A 21,636-nucleotide genomic window follows, 5' to 3' on the forward strand; every position below is an offset into this window, starting at 1 on the left:
GAAGGGAGGGGAGAGGAGAGGAGAGAGGTGAGAGGAGAGGGGAGAGAGGAGAGGAGAGAGGAAAGAAGAGGAGGAGAGAGGGGAGGAGCGGGTGTTGAGAGTGAAGTGTCTCTGGGGATATAATGCCTGGCCTGATTTAGAAGATGCACCGTCTTTGTAGATGTAGTTGGCAAGGGACACAAACATGAGACACTGAGTGTGTTTCCTTCAGCCTAGCGAGCTGGCAGAGTAATTACAAAACCATGTCACCCTCGCTCCCTGAGCAGCCATTAAACATTAAACACTTACTGACAAAGATGATCTGGGAATCATTATAAATAGAGGATTCACAGCCACGTGCGCACACACACACGCGCGCGTGCATACGCACACACACACACACCACAGATAATGGAGAACAACGCAGGATCTAACCAAACCAATTAACAAGACGTGTAAATGTGAGAGTTTGAGGCAGATCTCATCTGAAGCAGTAGTTCAAAGCACAAACAACAACATGGCACATAAAGAAAGCGGGTGGCTGGCACAACGACCCAATTAAGACAAAAAAAAAATGTTTGGAGGTCTGAGTTAAGTTTCAGCTAGTTTAACTTGGTGGGACAACCCCACAGTGTGTTAATGAGGTACTCATATTCTCTGGGTGGACATCGCAGTGCAGGTGACCCAGTAGTGAAGTGGCGGCCAGGGCCAGAGCCATTATGGGAGCCGAGCGATGGGAGTGACCCTGGATGACGGGGCTGCTTTACGAGAGCATAAATCTCTGCACTCCCCCCAGGGACCTGTAAACCCACCTATAACAGCGCCATGCAGGTCTAACAGCACCACTGCAAGGTCACACACTCAGTACTGACCCATGGGACTACATGTGCACCAGACTCCGCCGCACCAGAGACGCTATAGACTCCACCCCACCAGGGACGCTATAGACTCCACCCCACCAGAGACGCTATAGACTCCCCCGCACCAGAGACGCTATAGACTCCACCCCACCAGAGACGCTATAGACTCCACCCCACCAGAGACGCTATAGACTCCACCCCACCAGAGACGCTATAGACTCCACCGCACCAGAGACGCTATAGACTCCACCCCACCAGAGACGCTATAGACTCCACCGCACCAGAGACGCTATAGACTCCACCGCACCAGAGACGCTATAGACTCCACCCCACCAGAGACGCTATAGACTCCACCCCACCAGAGACGCTATAGACTCCACCCCACCAGAGACGCTATAGACTCCACCGCACCAGAGACGCTATAGACTCCACCCCACCAGAGACGCTATAGACTCCACCGCACCAGAGACGCTATAGACTCCACCCCACCAGAGACGCTATAGACTCCACCCCACCAGACGCTATAGACTCCACCCCACCAGAGACGCTATAGACTCCACCGCACCAGAGACGCTATAGACTCCACCCCACCAGAGACGCTATAGACTCCACCCCACCAGAGACGCTATAGACTCCTACCCACCAGAGACGCTATAGACTCCACCGCACGAGAGACGCTATAGACTCCACCCCACCAGAGACGCTATAGACTCCACCCCACCAGAGACGCTATAGACTCCACCCCACCAGAGACGCTATAGACTCCACCGCACTAGAGACGCTATAGACTCCACCCCACCAGAGACGCTATAGACTCCTCCCCACCAGAGACGCTATAGACTCCACCCCACCAGAGACGCTATAGACTCCACCCCACCAGAGACGCTATAGACTCCTACCCACCAGAGACGCTATAGACTCCACCCCTCCAGAGACGCTATAGACTCCACCCCACCAGAGACGCTATAGACTCCACCCCACCAGAGATGCTATAGACTCCACCCCACCAGAGACGCTATAGACTCCACCCCACCAGAGACGCTATAGACTCCACCCCACCAGAGACGCTATAGACTCCACCCCACCAGAGACGCTATAGACTCCACCCCACCAGAGACGCTATAGACATTTCACATCACGATTATAGTGACCAAAATTAGCACAGTTATCAGTATGATCGTGGTATTGTTAAAATGGGCCGAAAATGCTCAAAAACTACCAATACACACACTGAAATCATTTCACCAAGTCTTATGTTGAAAACCACAAATAAAATTAGCAGCACTATGCACTTTTTGTTTGCATAAACATTAAAATAATGTGTCTTGGAATTGTTGCTAACTTTGGTTAATGCTGGATAGTATTTACAGGGAGTTTTTCCAAAGCACAGTAATCAAACAGGGTTTTAATGATAATCTTATCATGATACATTTTGTCACATTTTATGGCGGTTTATCATTATACCGGTTATCGTTACATCCCTACCACACGCACGCACAGTAACAACACAGGGAAGGCTTGTATGCTGCAAGCAGTCTCAGAAATGAAAGCCACATGTTCTGTGGAGTGCAGCCATATCTCCCCTCAGACACAGGAGGGTTTCTATACATGGGGGGGGGGGTAATAGCCCACCCCTCAGTCTGCACTATCCTAGTCTCCCCATCCCCCAAAACAAACAGGGCCCCTGATAAAGACCAGACTCCCGCCGGCGCCCCTGGCCAAAGCCTTTGTCCAGGCCTGGGGGCACAAAGCCCTCTTTGATCAGGGGGGGCAGCGTCACTGATCAAACACTGAGACGCACAACTGCTGAGTGCGGCCGCTTCATTCAGACCACGGCTACGGTCACACAGCAGCGCTTCAGACCACGGCTACGGTCACACAGCAGCGCTTCAGACCACGGCTACGGTCACACAGCAGCGCTTCAGACCACGGCTACGGTCACACAGCAGCGCTTCAGACCACGGCTACGGTCACACAGCAGCGCTCAACATCAGGGCAGCGCAACGCACGCAACAAAGGCCTGTTTCACAGATCTAAATAACACAGAACAACACAATGCAGGATGCAGCCCGGCACATTTTGATGTCGATAAATATGCGATAGGCTATCATAAATAAGCCTAGCTAAGCTATGTTCAGCTTTGTAAATGCGTAGGACGTGTGCAAATAGGGTTCCTTTGGATATGTTCTGTCGGTTAACTGGAAAGCGCAAAAAAGCGTTCTCACGGCTGTCCTTAATTATGTCCGAAGGGCACCAAGCTTAGACTGATAGAGCGTGAATATCAGACTAGAACATTCGCCCCTGAAATGAAGGGCTCAATTAAGGATTAAGAACTCTGGCCAGCACTCCTAACAAGCCCGGTTCTCAATGTCATTAGCAATGGGAGTTTATGAAAAGGGGACGGGCCTGTGATGAGACCACTGACATCTCTGGAGCTCAGTACAGGTCAGCCATGTCTGGAATGGGCAGTACTTTCCACTGCGCTTATCTTCCCTCATATCCCTGTTGTAGCCTAACGGTACCAACATCTGCTGTAAATGACCAGCCAAACAGCAATGTGCTATTCAAGTTGAGCCTGGGCAGTTCTTAAAATGCGGTGGGAGTTGGGGGTCAGATTAAGGCCATTCAAGACTATTTCCGACTACTACTAGGTTCCTTGTACTGTCTGGTACAGAAGCCTGACAGCAACACTGCGGGTATGTTTCTGTCATCTTACAGGGCTTCGAGGTTCAACTACATATCACGTTAAAGGCCTCGCTGTCCCACTTAAGCCGAGGTGCTGGAAAACAAAACGGACACACACTTAATAGACAGAAATGGGGTAAACACTCTCGTGGCTTGTTGCCAAACACTAAAAGGATTGAAGTGCGGGAGGCCTATGAAGACAGTTCAGAACTGTGGTATGCAAAGACTAAGCACTGAGATGGTTACATCTGAACTACCAGTGACCTCCCTATAGTCAGGGAGGGGAAGGGTGCCTTTAGGATTTGAGTTAAAAAACCACCAGAAACTAGAAAAACTATATCGCTGCCACTGCTACGACTGGGCTGGGTTTTCTAGGTCATAACCACTGCAATTGTTAATATTTAGGATCATCGTCGAATTAATACTTGATATTCATGCGTTTCATGTCATATACAGTACACGCACAAAAGCACATCACATGCAGATTAAGATATTAGCATGTATGCATATTTTACACGGTAGCCTAGTTCCTGCGCTGCACACAGGAGCATGCGTCGCTCAGCCTGATAGGCCAGGAGCAACCGATGAGTCCGACCTGCTCACGTTCTCTCGCTCGCAGGTTCTGCTCTACATTTTGCTCCCCTGAAGATGTTCGCATGACGGGCTTCTGGGAGTTACACATACAGTAACATGTTTGTACGTCAAAGCCCTTGTGAATGCCCATGATGGTATTAACCTAGTCTATGTCGGTAGAGTATGTGCGACACATATGTTTCAATCTAGCAATATAGTACTTCCAATGATAGCGCCTTGGGGATTGTGGCAAATGGTGTATTGATAAGGTACCTCATAACCACAAACGATCAATATCCCCTTCAAATGGATGGGCAGCGTCCCAGCTCACTGCGTTCTCATCTTGGCCCTCCCCATCCAGGAAGAAAACGATGGACCTTGAATAACACAGACACCCCGTCGCTCCCTGTCCTCTGTGGAGGACAGACGGTGCAGCAAGACATCAAGATAAGCTCTCAGTCGGAAGATAACAGGCCTCTTTATGTCTCCCTGATAATCGCTCTCCGACTCCAGCATCCTCCGACTCTCTCCTCACCGGGCATGGAAAGCCGGGCCTGCTGTTGAGAACTCGGTTCTCCCCACTTAGAGAACTCCCAGAGGCGGCAGAGTAAACACACCTGAGCCGTGCGGCCCTGTAGAAGCCAGGCAGCTAGAACTGCTGAGTCTGTCAACCAAATCTGCCTACAGGTACTAATAAAGTAACTGTACCGAACTGAACGGTCTCTGTTGGTTACTGTTTCCGCTCAACCTAGCCCACTGGGCATATTCATTCCTCCCAGCTGTCATTCTAAGCCCAGAGACGTGATGAGAAAGCCCAAAAGGACCACCCTCCCCCTCCGGCCTATTGAGAAACTGAGTGACAAGGAAAGATGGAGAAATTTGAGAATAAAAATAAACTCCACCGCATTGGTTAAGCAATATCCCAGAGATATCTACCCCCCCCCCCCCCCCACACACACACACACGCTCACTCCCTCCCCCCACGTCTCGGTCCTGACATCTCTTGAAGGTATTTATTCTTGATGTCTATTACAGTGTGTGTGTGTGTGTGTGTGTGTGTGTGTGTGTGTGCGTGTGAGAGACGAGGCTTGTCAGGCTCATATAAAGATGAGCCGGGAGTCTGGCCGGCAGAGATAAATGCAGTAAAGCCTTTTAAAGCTGCAGAGCTCAGGACTGGTGGAATGCAGGGTGGGTGTGACCGGTGAACAGGTTATTGTACCTAACCTGTCCAATGTTCTTCCTTGGGTCAGCAGCAGGTCTCCTTTCAGTTGCTCGGGGACCTGTGATACACCCTCAGACCCTTCAGATTAAAGGGCTAGTTCAGAATTTGGGACAATTACAACTTACCCATAATGTTGATTGACGGAGAACATTTTCAACTGTTTCCATGCCGTCTCTAGTTTCGCGCGTTAGCGAGCATGCTAATGCTAGCGCAATAGAACCGAAATGGCTAGCATTCAAAGTAAACTCAATTAAAAACTCAAACAAGTAAGGATCACCAGATACACTAAACTCCTCATCAAAGTCAAACATATCCCTTTTGAACACGGCCATTGCAACTTGTGTTGATAGTAAGAGAATAGTCCCCTCTTCTGTTCCTTGTTGTCATTAAGACAATAGTGCTGGCTAGTTACGTATTGATCCGCCTCCCTATTGACAGAGCTATATAGGTCAGAACAAACAAATTGGTTCAACGATAGTTGGACTTCAAAAATAATGGTATAAAAACTCAAATGAGCCCCCGAGAGACTGTCCTCATATTTGATTTGGGTGCACTGTGGAGTGTTTAAGTGAGTTTTCTTAGAATGCTAGCCGTTTCTACTGCATTGAGCTAGCATTAGGAAGCCGCTAACGCCGGAACGAGAGACAGCATGGAATCAGCTGAAAATGCTCTCCATCAATCAACAACATTATGGGTAAGTTGTAAATGAGGCTCTATGTCCAAAATTCGGAACTACCCCTTTAAAGGGTTACCATCTCCCCTGATCAGAACAAAAAGCATAATAGGCCTAAACACCAAGGGACAGTACCCATTTCAAATGACTTCAGAGCATGAAATTAAGTTTTGAGTTGCCTCTGAGTTTGTGTGTGTGATTTATCAGAGCAAAGCAAACTGGACACTCATGGACAGAGAAAGGGTGGGAAGGCAAAGCATCCACGCATGTCTGTAGAGAAAACTTATTTTGGGGGTCCTATTGAGCTGGGGCCTTAAAAGATGAAGTGAACTGACAACTAAGGGAGCTATTTTCTCTAGGTTCACGGTTGAATATAAAAGTCTTCAGACATTCTGGGTCAAATTCCCAAGAATAATGCCTTACATCTGTTCAAACCGTGAATGCATACCAAAGGATGGAGTTGACAACGCCGCATTTCCAAGAAAACAAGCTTGACCTTTCAGTTGCACAATGAAATATTACTCACTAAAAATACCACCATGACCTGAATTGCTAGCCAAATGTGGTCAAAACACCCAAGGGAACAAGCTGGGATTGGCGTTGTTGCGGAACAACTCAACCAAGGTAGCACTCATCACCACATGCTCAGAAACATCCCCAGCAGGGATGGTCAGGGGCTCTCAGGTACTTAGTGTTTACACTCCCTGACCAAACAGTACTCCAAATTTTAAAAGGCATTTGGATGTTGGAATTCACAGAATGATTCACGTGTTGTTGAACTGATCTAGGTCTCTTAATTTTAACTCAAAAACAAATGATGCATTGAGGCAAATTAATATTAACCTTGCAAATGATGCTCAATCTCTATCTCCCTACCCCAAAAGGGGAAACCTTACAGGTAGACTGCTTTTGTGAGTGAACTCCCAGACCGGCTGGCCAGCTCCACTGGTCTAGTGACATTGAAAAGGGCTAAGTCCCCAGAACACAGCCTACTTATACAGCTCCCTGGGTCAGTCTGGCAAGCAGATAATCCCAGAGAAAGTGTCTGATGGACAGTGGAAAGCAGAATGAAGGATAGCAGCCTACATGACCCTGAGGAGTGAAACTCACAGTAAACATGGCACACATCAGTTTTTAATTTTAGCATGAAACAAAGAGAAAAGAAAAGTTCAAAGAAATATTTGTGCAATATTTACATAAATAACTATTGCTATCATTGACCTTGGCTATTTAACACAAGATGTCCTAGAAATCTAAAAAATGTACAAACCCTTTCAAACAATCTGCTTCTAGTCCTTTCAGAAAGATACACTGCAACCAACTCAGAAAAATAAGCAACCAACTCAGAAAAATAAGCTATCTGATAAACGGGCCTACGCTTGGTTCATTGTAGGCATTTTATGCATCGCTGGCACTGCAAGTTGCAATAGCAACCCCCTGAATTCCAAGACTGATAAAATGTTTAGTAAATCACATGTTCGTCTTGTACCATGAACTGGACAGGACAGACATTAACTTCTGCTCTGACATTAATCAATTCACAATTATTCCTCAGGCCAATTCACACATTTTGCTATGAAATTCCAAGGACACTTTATATAGGCTTACTACATGTTAAATGTCAATGACAATGGAAGGGATGTGGTCCTCCATAAAAAAACAATTCCTTCAAATTGTTGTGCTACCTTTCGGGGTTGTCTACTGCAGCATCGGCACTGCGGCTAATAGGCCTACATCCTCCTGTTGTCTCCAGCTGTGGAGTCTCAGTGGGATTACATTTTAGACGGGGAGCTGATGTTCCTCCACACCTCACCCAAGGTGGCTGCCATTTGTGTTAGTGTGACGGGGGACACTTCGCTCGCCAATTACCCAGACACTCGGTGAGAGCCAGGAGCCCTGTGTGTGCTCATGAATTAAACATTGGCTCCATTAAGGCACTTAACAGTTGGTTCCTGAGGAAGCTCCACGTGAGGCAGAGCAGCAGCCTAGCTGCCCCTCTGTGTGCCTCTGGCTATTAAAGCAGGAGCGCTCACGATTAAGATCGGGCAGTAATACACCTGTGTCTTTTGACCCACCATAAAGCAGAAAGTTGGACGAGCTGCTGATTTTCTCACTTGGCAGTGATGAGCGCTACAGTAATTAAATGAGTGTGGCCTGCTGAACTTGCTGGTGGTTCAGGCTCTCAGCCTTCACCTGACACCAGCAGACGGCCTGGTCATCATCCCTTACACAGATGGTCTTCAAACTGCAGGACCGAAGGAAGGAGAGGGTCTGGCTCTTGAAAGTCAAGGACAGGGGGGGCAAGGGGCAGATTGTGACTCTGTTCTAGAATACCTGGGGCCAGTTGTACCAGCTGGGCGCAGCACTGGACGTAGGAGTAGGCTGGCTGTAAAAAGCGTTTTATACCCGACGTAGGATTTATACCTGCTGCACCATCTGGTGCTACGTCGGGGTTTGAGTCTTATACCTACCCCTGCGTAGGTGTAAGATAGAAATACCCGACTAGTTTCCATGGTGACAAAAAATAATAGGCTACAACTGCGGTAAAGCGTGTCTAATCTACAGACCAGCCAGCTTTCAGGGTGAGAGGGTGTTGAGAGATTGCACTCTCGATACATATGGAGATAAAAGAGCTCATAGGAAGATTTCGCTTCAGGGAGGCTAAGGTGTTTTAGTATTCTGATGAGCAATCTCCCCAGCTTCAGCATGTCCCTGCCTTGTCCCCAGCTTCACAGCTGTCCACTGCTTATGTTTTACGCAAATGGATCGTTACAAAACACTGCTGCAGACATTCTATATCAGTATAATGCGCTATACTGTATTCACAACTCCAGTACTTCCTGAAATTAGACATGCTTCTCTATTTCCTGTCTTACACTATTGGATGAAATGATTATTCAGGTGTGCCTGATCATTGTGCTGCAGTCAGGCACGCACACCTGATTAATCACTTCATCCAATAGTGTAGGACAGGAAATTGAGAAGCATGTCTAATTTCAGGAAGTACTGGAGTTGTGCATATAGCCTATTCCTCTCACGTTTTTTAGACTCTGCCATTTAGCTAGCCTTGATATGAACCATCCACCGCCAACTTTCAACTTGGTAAAATTCTGTTACCTACATCCAGCTGGTGAAACCGCCCCCTGGCCGCAGTCAGCCAATGAAAATCATTTAAATGCAGTGAAGACCCATTAAGAGCTAGATTTTAAAAATGAATATTCACATACGCAATCAACACAATATTGCAGTGTAGGGAGGTCTGGATAATGGAGAAAAAACACAATAGTGCATGTTAATAGCCATCTAGGGAAAGAATCACTTTTCTATGCAAACACGAGTCATTTCCATATGCACACCATCCACGTAGGCCTAGGCTAATTTTCATTTGCCTTGATTTAACATTAGACGAGATGACTTTAATGCCATTGCCCCAGGGCACGATGAGAGGCTTTTTACAGTCTGTGCATATTTGCCTTTCCCTTCTGCGTACTGCTAGTCGACAATGCGTAATGTTTCTCAATGAGATAAGGGCGCTAAAAATGGCTCCTTCAACAGCTGCTTCCACTCCCCCCTAAACCCAGCCCCACCCTCCACTCATGCCACTTATCTTCTGAGCCATAATATTTTTCAAGATTAGACTCACAATTAACTCTAATGTTCTTAGCGAGGGGGTGGGGGGCTTACTGCTGATAGAGACATTGTATTATCATATTCTAATAGCCAGGGCTCTGTACAAGACAATGCCAGAAAACTATAACAATAGGACATGCACATTACATTTGATAATGCTCATCTCTGAGGAAATATTATTGTGCGTGGCAAATTTTTCAGACTGCCTCTGCCTCTCATCTTACTTATGTGAGCTCGACTCTCACCATAGCAAAACAAACGGTCTAACAGAGCAGCCATTATGTGGAGAGCTCAGACCTTGAAGACAGGTACAGTAGGGAAGCAGCCGACTGCCCACCAACACACCAACACCTGCAGACGCAGCCCCCCTGGGGACAAGCCCGTCTCACTGGGTACCGTCACACTGTGTTGCCCGCCTCACATAGATCAGTGGAGTAGGTAGAGCTGATATAAAACCACCGTGAGCAGAGTTCACATGTGAACCAGAAAATAAAAATTGTACGTTAATTAGACAAAATATGACAGCATCTAAGAGGATGAGAGGCAGGCAGAGCCTTTAATGAGGATATTGTGGTCTTGGTTTTTCGACTGGCTGTCAGGACATTGAAGTCTCTCTGCTTGCTGAGAGGGTGTGGTGGTTTAGACGTGAGTGGCGGGTAGAATGATGGGAGGTGCTGACCTGCCTCACTAATCACTAAGCCTTTGCATATGAAAAACACAGCCCATTTTTTATTGCTGTTCAAACCCTCCTATCCTCCAGACTGATGAACCACAAACCCTTCACTATGACTCACAAGAAGTCAGTCTTGGGGGATTTTGAGACCTGCCTATTGTACACTGACTACAGAAACCTGCCACTGTATGCCACTGCAAATGTATGCTCCAACTCTGCAGAATAACGCTCCAATTCTGCAGAATAACTCTCCTTATTAAAGGGATTCAATGGAGTTTCAGAAAGTGGTCCCCGACAATTGTGTATCACGTCTTCTAGCATGTGCACAAGGACACACGAACAAGTGCATGAGGACGCGCGAGCATTGTGGTGATGTTTCACACATACGTGTGAATCCTAGTCTTGAAGCTACAAGTAGAGCCCACCCGGTGTTTCTAGACCAACCAGAGGCTTCTATGTCAGACAATTGGAGGCAGTGTTTTGTGCAGTGGGATGCAACCTACCTTGCTACTCTGCATCTTCGCTATCTCGGGATGTAAACAGTGTTGCATTCTAAACATTAAAAAAAGAACACTTCCCGAATGAATTATCAGGTAGGAAATGCATTCAAAATGTTTATATGTTACATGTTAACAAAACGAATTAAGCTACATGGGTTACCTTTAAGAGATAACATCTAGTCAGTGGATGACAAAAGATGGCCCAAATCTGCCAAAGAAAATCCATCATGCCTGCCATGACAGCTGTAACTCTTAGGGTCTTAGTAGTTCATCTACAGGAGAGAGGGTCTCTGTGTGATGAACATCACCGATATGAATGTGAGAAAAAAAAGAAAAGAATTTCGGTCACGGCTCCCAGTTGATCCGTCATGGGGCCCATTATTCCTCATTAAGGCTGGAGGGCGTTGCGGGGCTCTGCGTATCCCAGCATCATAGAGTGGCTGGGGGTGATGGATGTGCCGGGGTGTTTATCGCCTTAACAGACCGACACCCTTTTGATGACGGATGGGCTCAAGTGGGGAGAATCAGCACCGCTGATCCGTGACCTTGTTTTTATTGATGGGTTACATGGAGAGTGAAGGGAAAGTCTCCCTTTCCTGTCCAAACATTGGTCAACCAACCCAATCTGAACACCGCTATACTAACGACATTTTCTTTACCACACACATTGTGTATGAACATTATTTTTCCTTTGTAAATGCGACACAAGCACGTTGTTGGGGCGAGAGTCTGCACCTGCAGAGAGTGTTTTGAGGGAGAAAACACAAGCATGAAATCCGCTTCTGTTCAGTTGCGTTTTCGTGAGTCACTCAGTACAACTTTATGACGACGTTGGTATCAGTTTGGAGTATCAGCTCACTGAATTGAGCTCCGAATACTAACGTACCAAATGAATAGTGGAATTACTCGGGCCAGCCCTATGGAAAATCTAGGAGACGATGTTAGCGCAATGACACAAACAGCCATCATACAGTATTATTAGCAGGCTATCCACAAGGAATGCATGGCTACTTGAATGGCTGATAAACCAGCAGACCAATGTCATGGAGTTGAAAAATAATACTAATGTACCAAAAGTTCATCAAAGTCATTATTTACATATTCTGAATATAGAGTAGGGTTTACGACCAGAGGGTTCAAATTAAGGGTTACCAATATCTCTTCTCCATATAGCCTAGGGCTCTGGCAGTAAGCCCAGCAGAGTTATTGCTCCCACTACCTGAGAATAAAGAATGAACTCTGAATACAGAGTTGCCTCTCTGCCATAGATAAGCCTAGAAAACAAGAACTCCTATTAATCATTATCATTGGCTCTAATGGAATGCAATCGGCACGCATTAATGGTCCACTCGCTCTCTAAATTGAAAATAAACGGAAGAAATAAAAAAGGCGGGGCTGGCGAGCGCATGGGGTTAAGGGCCAGGATCAGTGTTTCACACTCTCGAATGAGGGAACAGGAGTCACTTACGACTCCAGCATGTTAAAATATTTAAGGCCCGGCCTCGGAATATATTCATGGGGCATCATCCTGATCATCGGATTGTGGAGGACAAGAGCAGTGTCCCTGGAGTGTAATCCAATTCTACATGTTCTTGCTTAATTTCCAAGGACGGAGCTGTAGGAGGATAAGGGAGGATGTTGGCTTGGAGGTGATGCTGCTGCTAGAGCACGTTGCAGAACACAGGAGGCAAGTTGAGGGCTGAGAGAACCATGTCACGAGATCTGAATACAAAATCATGACCTCCAGCAAAAGCTTGCCTGTATAATGGGGCCCATGATAATAGCTCAGACTGAACATTTGATGTCACCGCCCATCTCGTTTTTGTGGGGGGTTTTGATCGTCAGAATTTCAATTCATGAACGTAAGAACTGTTCGTTGACAGTTTAATGCTACCTGTGCAACTGAATAGTCTACGAATTTCTGACAGACAACCTTACCCTGGACTCACATGTATGCTTTGCTAGGCTTTGCTTCAACGCTTGACAGTGGGCGGGCCTGATGCTCGCAACAACCAATCACATTGTCCAAAAACGACTTTTTGTGAAAACTATGGAAGACAATATATCCAATACGACAAATACAAAACTACACCACTAGTATATTGGTAGCCTAATGTCACTGACCCAAAACAATTTAGAAAGTTAATAAACTACAAAAACTGCTCAAGGTGCATCATCATTGTTTCTGAAAAAGCTAGGTTTGGACACAGCTGACAGCCATTCGGCTAACGTGACCAGAGTTAGAATTAGCTATTTTCGAATGGTTAAAGGAGAATGTTCGTTTTTGACAACCTAGACCTTATTTACAGCATATTATAAGACGTTTGACTCACCGAGATAACTTTGGTGTAATTCGGAGGCCTGTAGAAGAAATTTAAAATCCAGTGCGAGCCAAGTATATCCATGTAATGGCGGGGAAGCTATATTTCGTTTCTAAAGATCATATTACAGAGGCATTTGAAAACCACAACAAGCCCTCACTCTATGTAAGCACAACTAGCGATTCATGAAAACAGATTGATGAAAACAATCTGTTTCGTGGCAGAAAATTGATTTTTTAGAAGCTGCATTCTCAGTGCCCCGTCCGCCGCCATTACATGGATATACTTGGCTCGCGCTGGATTTTAAATTTCTTCTACAGGCCTCCGAAACAGCCTGAAACCCATAAGTGTGAGTCCAGCGTTAGACCGGAAAAAAAATATAGAAGCAGGTAACTTGCTGAAACCCTTTACATGAGATATGGAGGAACTATCATACCCTAATGGGAAAAGGAAGAAGTACAAAAGAGGAAACTCAACTTTGCACAGATAAATCAAAAAAGCAAAACAAGGGGCAAGGGGGTAAAGGAGATAAATAATTCAGTTTCTGGTTTGATCAAGGACTTAATTGAGACCTGTGGGCAACAGTAGGGGGAGGGCGGTCTCATTTGAAAAAGACAAGCACACCCAATCATGCTCCCAGGATCTGCGTGTCTGTTTTCAAAAGGTAACCTAGCAACCAACTCCCGGCAGGCTTATCAGGTAACGTCATCCAGGGCCTGCTCTGTGAGTTTGCTGCGTTTACCTTACCCAAGGTCCCCCAATTCACTTTTCATTTGACCCCGGGTCGTGGCGGGGGGGAGGGCGGGTGGAGATGGAACAGGTAGAAGCCAGCTCTAAAGGCAGGAGATGATCTCAGATTTCAGAGAAAATAACCAGCCAGGCCTCACAACTCAAACAAACACAGGCAAAGTGCTGACTAGCTGGCGGATGTCTAGAGGCATCTGCTTAATCCCGTTAAGAGTGGACAGGGCCATCAGAAACTATGAATACCGAAGCATACAGAGACAGACAAACGCACAGTCTTGGACACAAACTTGACAGAGGGCATGGGGTAAAGGAGAATCAGGCCACATCTGGTGTTGAGCTCTCAGGGACAACGGAATTCTCTTTCCATTTGTTTCTGTTTGCAAAAATCTAACAGGTTACAATTCTACCTGATGATCTCGGGGGAACAGAGGAAATGGTCACATACATTTAATTCATAGGGTCCTTGTAACAACATCCCTTCAGGGATGATATAAAGTATCTACTGTATCTACCTATCTGTCATGAAATGCCTCAAGTAATTTTCCTTTGATGAGAAACTCAAAATGGTGTAGTCAAAATGCTCTAGTTCCAATTGGGGATCCCTATTAAAGGAAGATACACTAGGTATGCGTCATTGTTGAACTAGGTGAATGCCAGCCTGTCTGCTGAAGTGGGACAGTGCCCAAATGATGAGCCGCCTATGATGCCATTATGATGGTAATGAACCTGTTCTGGTATCTGTACAGCAATGTCTAGTGAAAGAAATATGCATTGTTGGAGGGTAAACAATACCTATACCAGACATTTAAACATTGCCCTCACTGTCCCTGCTTCACAACAGGCAGAATATATCTGCCTGTGTAAACAAAGCAATTCACTCTTGCATGGGTTTATCAGTAACCAGTGGACTGGAATGTCATTGCCCTGTCATTGGCTCAGCTTCTCCTTCACACAGGGAACCTTTTGACAATGCAGGCTAAGAGCAACACTATCTACCAAACCATATACAGTAGTTTCACTTCTCTGTTGGGAGCGAGGGAGGAGAGATGGTTTGGTTTCAGTTAGAATTCGAGGACACACACACACACACACAATGTTCAATTCATCTAAAGCATGTCCCTAGCAGCAATTAATCTTATACAGTAAATGGCAGCCCAGATGACAGTTTAATTGTTCTATTGTATTGCCCATTCCACTCTCTTACCCTATTGACTCAACACCGATTTCATGGGTTCCCACGAGCGCACCAGACAGTGGTCATAGTTACACAAAGAGTCTGGTGGAATAACTTATCTGTGACTTTTCAAATAAAACATTATGACTTATAAAATGTGTACAGAACACATTTCATTGTTCACATCTTATGCTACTAGTAGGCCTACTAGAAATCATGGTGTGTGAAACATTATCAGCAAAGACATTTGTGGCTTTAGAAAGCACCTCCAGCACAGATCTTGGTACTACGCGCGGGAGGGGACCGATGTTGGCTTCATGTGCTGGCAGATGGCAGACCGAAACCACACAACCCCCTTGCCCACGGGGTTTAAAGCCGATCGGCCAGTTGTAGCCTATTAATTAACGTTTAAACAACCAAACCTGAATCTACTTTAGTCCAAGCAAACGGTAGGCTATAGTTCTATCATTTCTTATTTGTGGTAGCAAAAGCAAAGTTTACATACGTTAGGCTATAGCCTATAAGTTAATTAATGTTATGCTTCTATATCCTAACGTCGATAATAGGCTACATGACGTTAAACGTCGGCTATCATATCATTTCGAGTGAACGCACAGGTAACTTTAGTTTTAAAAGCAATTCTTATTTACAATATTTGTCAATGTTCATCCAGCACTGGTCATTACTTAATGTTTGCGATAACCCCCCTTATGTTGTTTGTGGAAAACTTTTTCACATGTTGCTCGCGACGCTAGCAAGTGAGTGCGAGCGGTTCACCACTCCATTTTAGCTCCCCGCTTTAAAGAAAATTCACTGAGTAGCTTGATGTTTTCTTGAAAACTTACCTGCGATAACGCTAATTAATAAACAGCAGAGGTGGGATATCGTCAAATCCATTCCTTTCTATTTATTCCAAGACTTCTCAGGCGAAACTTGGCGAAAACCGAACTTCTTTGCTGCTTGTCAGACAGACCAGTCTAGCGAAGCATCCGAACTCTCCCGTTCCTTCCTTCCCTCAGCAGGTGCACAGGGGGAGCCTGAGTCTGATCACGTGCTTTCCGGAGGGTACCCATGGAATGTTTTCCAAGTTGCTTTCGTGCCCCCTACCGCTCACGACAGTAATACCACTTTTACGGTCTACTACACACAGGACTGAGGCCTAAATTAATATCAATGATGCCTGCCAAATTGTACTGAAAAACTAGACAGTGCAAAATAGTCTTCAATGGGTTGCGAGAACAAGGCTTTAATGGTTATTGATGTAACCTGATGTGGATGGCATTTGTTTACATTAAGTCAGTTTAATCAAACTAAAATCACAGAGCTTTGAGATGATTATAAAAAAGTGTTTTAATGATTTTTTTTTTATAATTTAAAGAGCTTTGCACAGGTCATACTACTACAATGTGAATAAATAAAAAAAGTATCACTGGAATATAACTGGTATACAGTAACATACAATTATCCCATCATCATATATAAATACAGCACAAATATTCATGACAGTAAGATACAAAGCAAAGTCATTACTCCTGATTCATTACAACTACACATTTTACTCACACTATTACAATTGATCTAAAGTGCAAGATGTCATAAAAATAAAGAGTACAAATTCCAGGGGTAATCATTTCACTACAAAAATACTATAAAAAAGTGGTTTGTCATCTTAGTGGATTTATTTTTCGCTCTCTCCTGTGTCCTGTGAACATAATTGCTACATTGGTTCCTAACAGTGTGCCAGGTTTGGAATGCTGCCCCAAAAGCGACCCCCTCTGTGGCCATGCTGGGACCCACCATTTTGTCTGAAGGGCTGGGTGAGCCTGCCTGAAGGTCTAAAGCCATATTGAGGGTGTGGAGAGTGGAATCCATTACCTGGTCCCATCTTCTTCTTGGGTGCCGGATGCCACATGGGCGCCGCTGGGTTCATCTGTGAACATTTAACAAGAGTAAACATTCTGTCCCCCCACATAGCAACAGTTTCCCAAATCACAAAATCATCCATCTTTCATGCAAAGGTGTTGGTTATACCTGGTGCGTGGGGCGACTCTGAAACAGGGTAGGGGTTGGGCGGATTTCCCTGAAGCTACTTTCCTCATCAGAAGAGGAGCCGGAGTGGTAGTCAGATGTCACTCTCTCCACAGCGCTGGTCACTTTCTTGGTGACGTCCTCTTTGTCATCATCATCACCAGAGAAACTGGCAACTGTGAAAGCTGGGTTTTTCTCTCCATACCTAAGTGAGGTAAGAAGCCAACAAAACTGTGATGCACTATAATTGTAACATGTTAAACGTTGATAAACATGCATTTTCAAGGCAGGAAGCCCCTTACCGGTCTCAGTAGAATGTTGTCTTGTGAAATGAATAGCCATCCCCATGTGTTGACGTGTTAGGCATGGCTAGGAGGATGTAATCAATCGTCTAGCTTTACTGTGGCGGAAGTTTACAGTGTGAAAGGTATGGTGTAGTGCGTTCAGCGAAATAGTTCTGGCTCAAATAGAGCTTTTGTTTCAATACTCGGTTTGAGAATGCAATATATTTCACATGACAGCATAATGACACTGGTAAGATCACACCCTGCGCTTCCTGCCTTGAAAATGCATGTTTATCATAGTTTTTAGGAAAACATAAACCACATGCACCTGGTGTGCGTGTGGCATGATGTTAATATCCATGATTTCCAGGGACCCTTTTTGGTTCGTGAGCACCAAAAATAGAACTTGAGGCTAGAATCATAATGAAGTTCTGTGTCGCAGCTTTTATTTGAGACGTGGTTTGGAACTAGACCAACTAATACTGACCTGCAGCACACCTCCCCTGGGTCCACCCAAAGGGTGAGCTCTTGGGGCAGGCCCAGGTCTCTGTACTGAACCCCACACTCCTGGCAGGCCCTCAGCAGCTCTGGATCCTCCCGCTGGAACCTATTCATCCGGATACACCTGGGAGAGGATTGCAATATCAAACTCAATTTAGTAGTGGATTAAACCTCTAAAAAGCTATATGATGCCTGGCTTGAGATTAATAACTCGAGATGGACTACAGTTACATGAGAAAGGGGGAAATTCAGCTGAAACGTAACCCAATGTTAGAAAAATTGTAATAGATGAATGAGAATGCAAAGCTTCTGACCAGTACCTGAATGCTTGGCCTTTGCTGGGGTTGTGAGGGTACCAATGACCCCTGAACTTTTCTTGCAGAGCCACAGTGAACCGCTCAAAAAGCGGCTCAAATTTGTCCGTCTCCAACGTCCCTGCCTGCTTGATAAGTCGCTTCAGGAAAAACACCACTGCTGCTATTTCTTTCTTCATATTTTACTGATTTTCTCTAGCGATGGTCCGGGGTCTGTGGGTACAAGAAAAGAGAACCAAAACTCAGAATCTTAAGTCTTTAGTAACGAATCTAGTCTGGGAGAATGACCTGCACGGCTGCACTGCTGACTTTGGATTGGATTGTTTACCAAATCAAACGGCCTTCCCGTCTGGCGGGACCTCTTTGAGAAAGGCGCGCTGTGACGCACTAGTTCCATGACAAGATGGCAGCCAGGCAGTAGCCAAGGAGTTACAAGCGAAAACAGCACAGATGCTGAAGTCGCACCTTGTTAGATAGATAGTAGCTAACGTTTGATAATATATGTGGCACGTAAGTAACGCTAGCCCTGACAGGACTTTCATATGACATGGCCATGGATGTATTAATAGAACATGGCACACTAGTTAACTTATTAACTGTTAGCTAACTAGTTGTTAGTGCCATAGTTACAAGCTCCAGTACGTTAGTGCTGGTTCAATAGCACCAACACGTTTATAAATGTGCTAGTTGACCCTAACGATATATGACAACCGCCAGATTCACGTAAAGTTAGCCAACGTTAAGCCACTTAGGTTCGGAACGAGACAACTTGGCCAGTTAACGTTTAACTACGTTAACATTAAAGTTACTGGCTTGCTAACTCCCTAGCTACCCGAATGAGCGTGTCTCTTGCTAACGTAAAAAACAGCGATTTTGACTAACTTTAGCTAGATGAAGCCAGAATGTGAATCAACAACACTAATCTATACAATTATATATCAAAAAGTAATTCTAGCTACCGTTTTCAATGTTCATCACAGCAGCTGTGATCACAACGTGCTTGGCTTGGCCGGGGCAGGCGCGATTTCTACAAATGACGCACGTACCCCGCAAACAGGACCAAAAATGACCAAAATGGCCACCGGACGGATAAGTGCTTCTATTATAATCTCTTTGGATGATGGCCTTCATTCAAAACAATAAAAACAACCGTCAACATACCTCAAGAGTAGGTGTACATTTTCCAATTAAAAGTAAACAGAACAACGTGGCTAGCTTTCCCCAGTGTGTACATGTACATATTTTGAATTAAAATACTGTAGTGTGAGATGCTCACCACAAGAGGGCACTCGACCTCTACTAATGATACCCTCCTGAGACACGAACCATTCATAGCATCCATGGTTCATAGACAGGGGGAACTGATAGATCAATAACATAATACTTATTTGCTACACTTGGTAGACTTGTCCCAATACTTCTACTGTGGAATCGGGCATCTGTATGAAGAGAATTTATTTTATTTCTGAGCCACAGAAGTAAGAAAAATAGTTTATTTTATTGAAATATTTTAGAAAAAATACAAACCACTACTTAGGCAATTTACATAGGCTATAAGCTCCACAAACAAACACACATTTAAACAAACGAAAGATCACAGTACAGGTGCAGCCTTATGGATCAGACCACAGCAGTAAATCATCAGTCATGTCAAACAGGGTTGAATGTGTACATGTAAGCACACATCCCTGATACATACTGTAATTGGGATTCACCAAAGACAACTAATGACAAACAGCTCACACATTCTACAAAGCAGAGACGCATCAGTCCAGATGTCATGAGGAAATGACAATCAATGTGATCAACTTTAACCAGAAATCTGAAGGACACAGCACTCATGCACACAGGACACATTTACTGTACCAATCCAAACAAAACCAGGAGTTTAAAACAGAGCTAAAGCCTTTCCAACAAACCCCAAAAGGGCTGAATATATATTTGATCTCTTATAAAGAGAAGGAGATTGGCAATGACAAATTCTAATACACATCAATCTGATTACAATTACCTCTTGCCTCAACATGTTGGGCTAATGGATGAGGTTCTTGAGAATGTATACAGAAGCACAGCAGGCTTGATATTCCAGCCCTGTAGTCCAACCTCACCTACTGTCTCCATCACCAGAGGGTGACATTGTATAACAAAAAACAATTAAGGTTTCACACACTAACCAAGGACATGCTAAAACACGTGTACGATCACCAACTGTAATCTATACTTTAATACTTTACAACATAATATTACCATATCCTCATCCCATTTTCTCAAAATCACTGACCTGAAGAGAATGGACAGCTGAAACTCTTTGCTGCTTGGGCTTCCCACCATACTGCTTGCAGATCAGTGGTTACGAAGGAGGCAAGGCCACAGCCTTACTTTAACAGAACATGGAATAAAGTAACATTTTAAAATAAAATAAAGAAAACAATTACATAAAACATAGCCTAATTACTGAGATGAATCAATCACACACCCAGATCAATTTTCAAGTCTAACAGTTGTTGGGGTTTATCATTAATGGTTATTTAGTAGAATCAGAAATTTATCATTGAGCCACATTTCAAGTCAATTTGGTTTCAGGTCTCTTTCTATTGCATTTTCACTACAAAACAAGTAGATTACGGTATATGGATATGTCTATTGAGGCCTATACTCATAGGCCACTAGTCTAATAAATACTGGAGTTTACCTTGCCTTGAAGCAAATAAAGGCTTTGGTTTTGGGACAGGCCAAAAGCAGGAGTTCAATCCTATCTTTACTTTTTCAGCACCCATTTTGTGTCATTTGCCTTATTCAAGTACAGGTCTGTCTTGTGCTATAGTTAAACCACAAATTGCCATTAAATGCCTATCCAATTAAAATCAAGGACTTAAGACAAGCAAAGAAAAGCATCTATGCAGCATGCTGCTAACAAAGCAATCCACAAAACCCATTGAAATGAAAAAGTTAAAAACGGCAAAAAGATTGAGTAATATAACAGTGTTCAAGAGGAAGCTGCACTGCACTGATTTAAAAAATAAATATTTCACTCATTTAGGAACAGTTACCACAGCAACAATAGAACCAGTCCAACAAAATGCATGAAAATTAGAAATAAAAACACAAGTGGGTATCAAATTAAATAAACTGACTGTGTGACTACGAGGGTAACCAATAAAATGAAAACTAAAATACTGATCAAAACAAAAAAACACAGCAACTGTAGCTTAAGTACAATCTGCAGTTGTTCAGCAGATATGATCAAATATTTGCAGAGGCATTCATTAATACTCTTGTCTGCATAGTCAACAGGTCCACCAACACTGGGTCTCAACACAGTTCTTCATCTGGAAGTCAATGGACCTCTAAGTCTTTATTGCCTTTCTCAAGCCCTTTCTTCAGATACTGCAGAAAAACCAAAGGGCCCCAAATCAAGGGAAGACATGTCCACTCCCCTTCCCTCTAGGAGTCACCACACCACACACACCAT

General features: G+C 44.5%; 2 protein-coding genes across 2 annotated transcripts in view; both read right to left on the minus strand.

Annotated features, from left to right (window-relative positions):
• The window catches only part of cxadr (CXADR Ig-like cell adhesion molecule), a 35,070-nt gene extending 19,034 nt beyond the window's left edge, over positions 1-16,036 (minus strand). Inside the window, exon 1 of the mRNA XM_084449628.1 lies at positions 15,883-16,036. Within this exon, the coding sequence (XP_084305754.1) occupies positions 15,883-15,934 (52 nt within the window). The 5' untranslated portion in view covers positions 15,935-16,036. The remainder of the gene's footprint in view (positions 1-15,882) is intronic.
• A 258-nt stretch (positions 16,037-16,294) lies between these two features.
• btg3 (B-cell translocation gene 3) lies at positions 16,295-19,203 on the minus strand. The gene is made up of 5 exons (XM_084449966.1): positions 19,124-19,203; positions 18,171-18,377; positions 17,837-17,974; positions 17,069-17,270; positions 16,295-16,967 (listed from the first exon to the last, which is right to left on the minus strand). Exons 2-5 carry the CDS (start codon positions 18,341-18,343, stop codon positions 16,767-16,769), a joined length of 714 nt encoding a protein of 237 aa, XP_084306092.1. The 5' UTR covers positions 18,344-18,377; positions 19,124-19,203; the 3' UTR covers positions 16,295-16,766.
• Between the last annotated feature and the right edge of the window lie 2,433 nt (positions 19,204-21,636).

This window comes from Borostomias antarcticus, assembly GCF_949987555.1.
Source record: "Borostomias antarcticus genome assembly, chromosome: 15".
NCBI lineage: Eukaryota > Metazoa > Chordata > Actinopteri > Stomiiformes > Stomiidae > Borostomias > Borostomias antarcticus.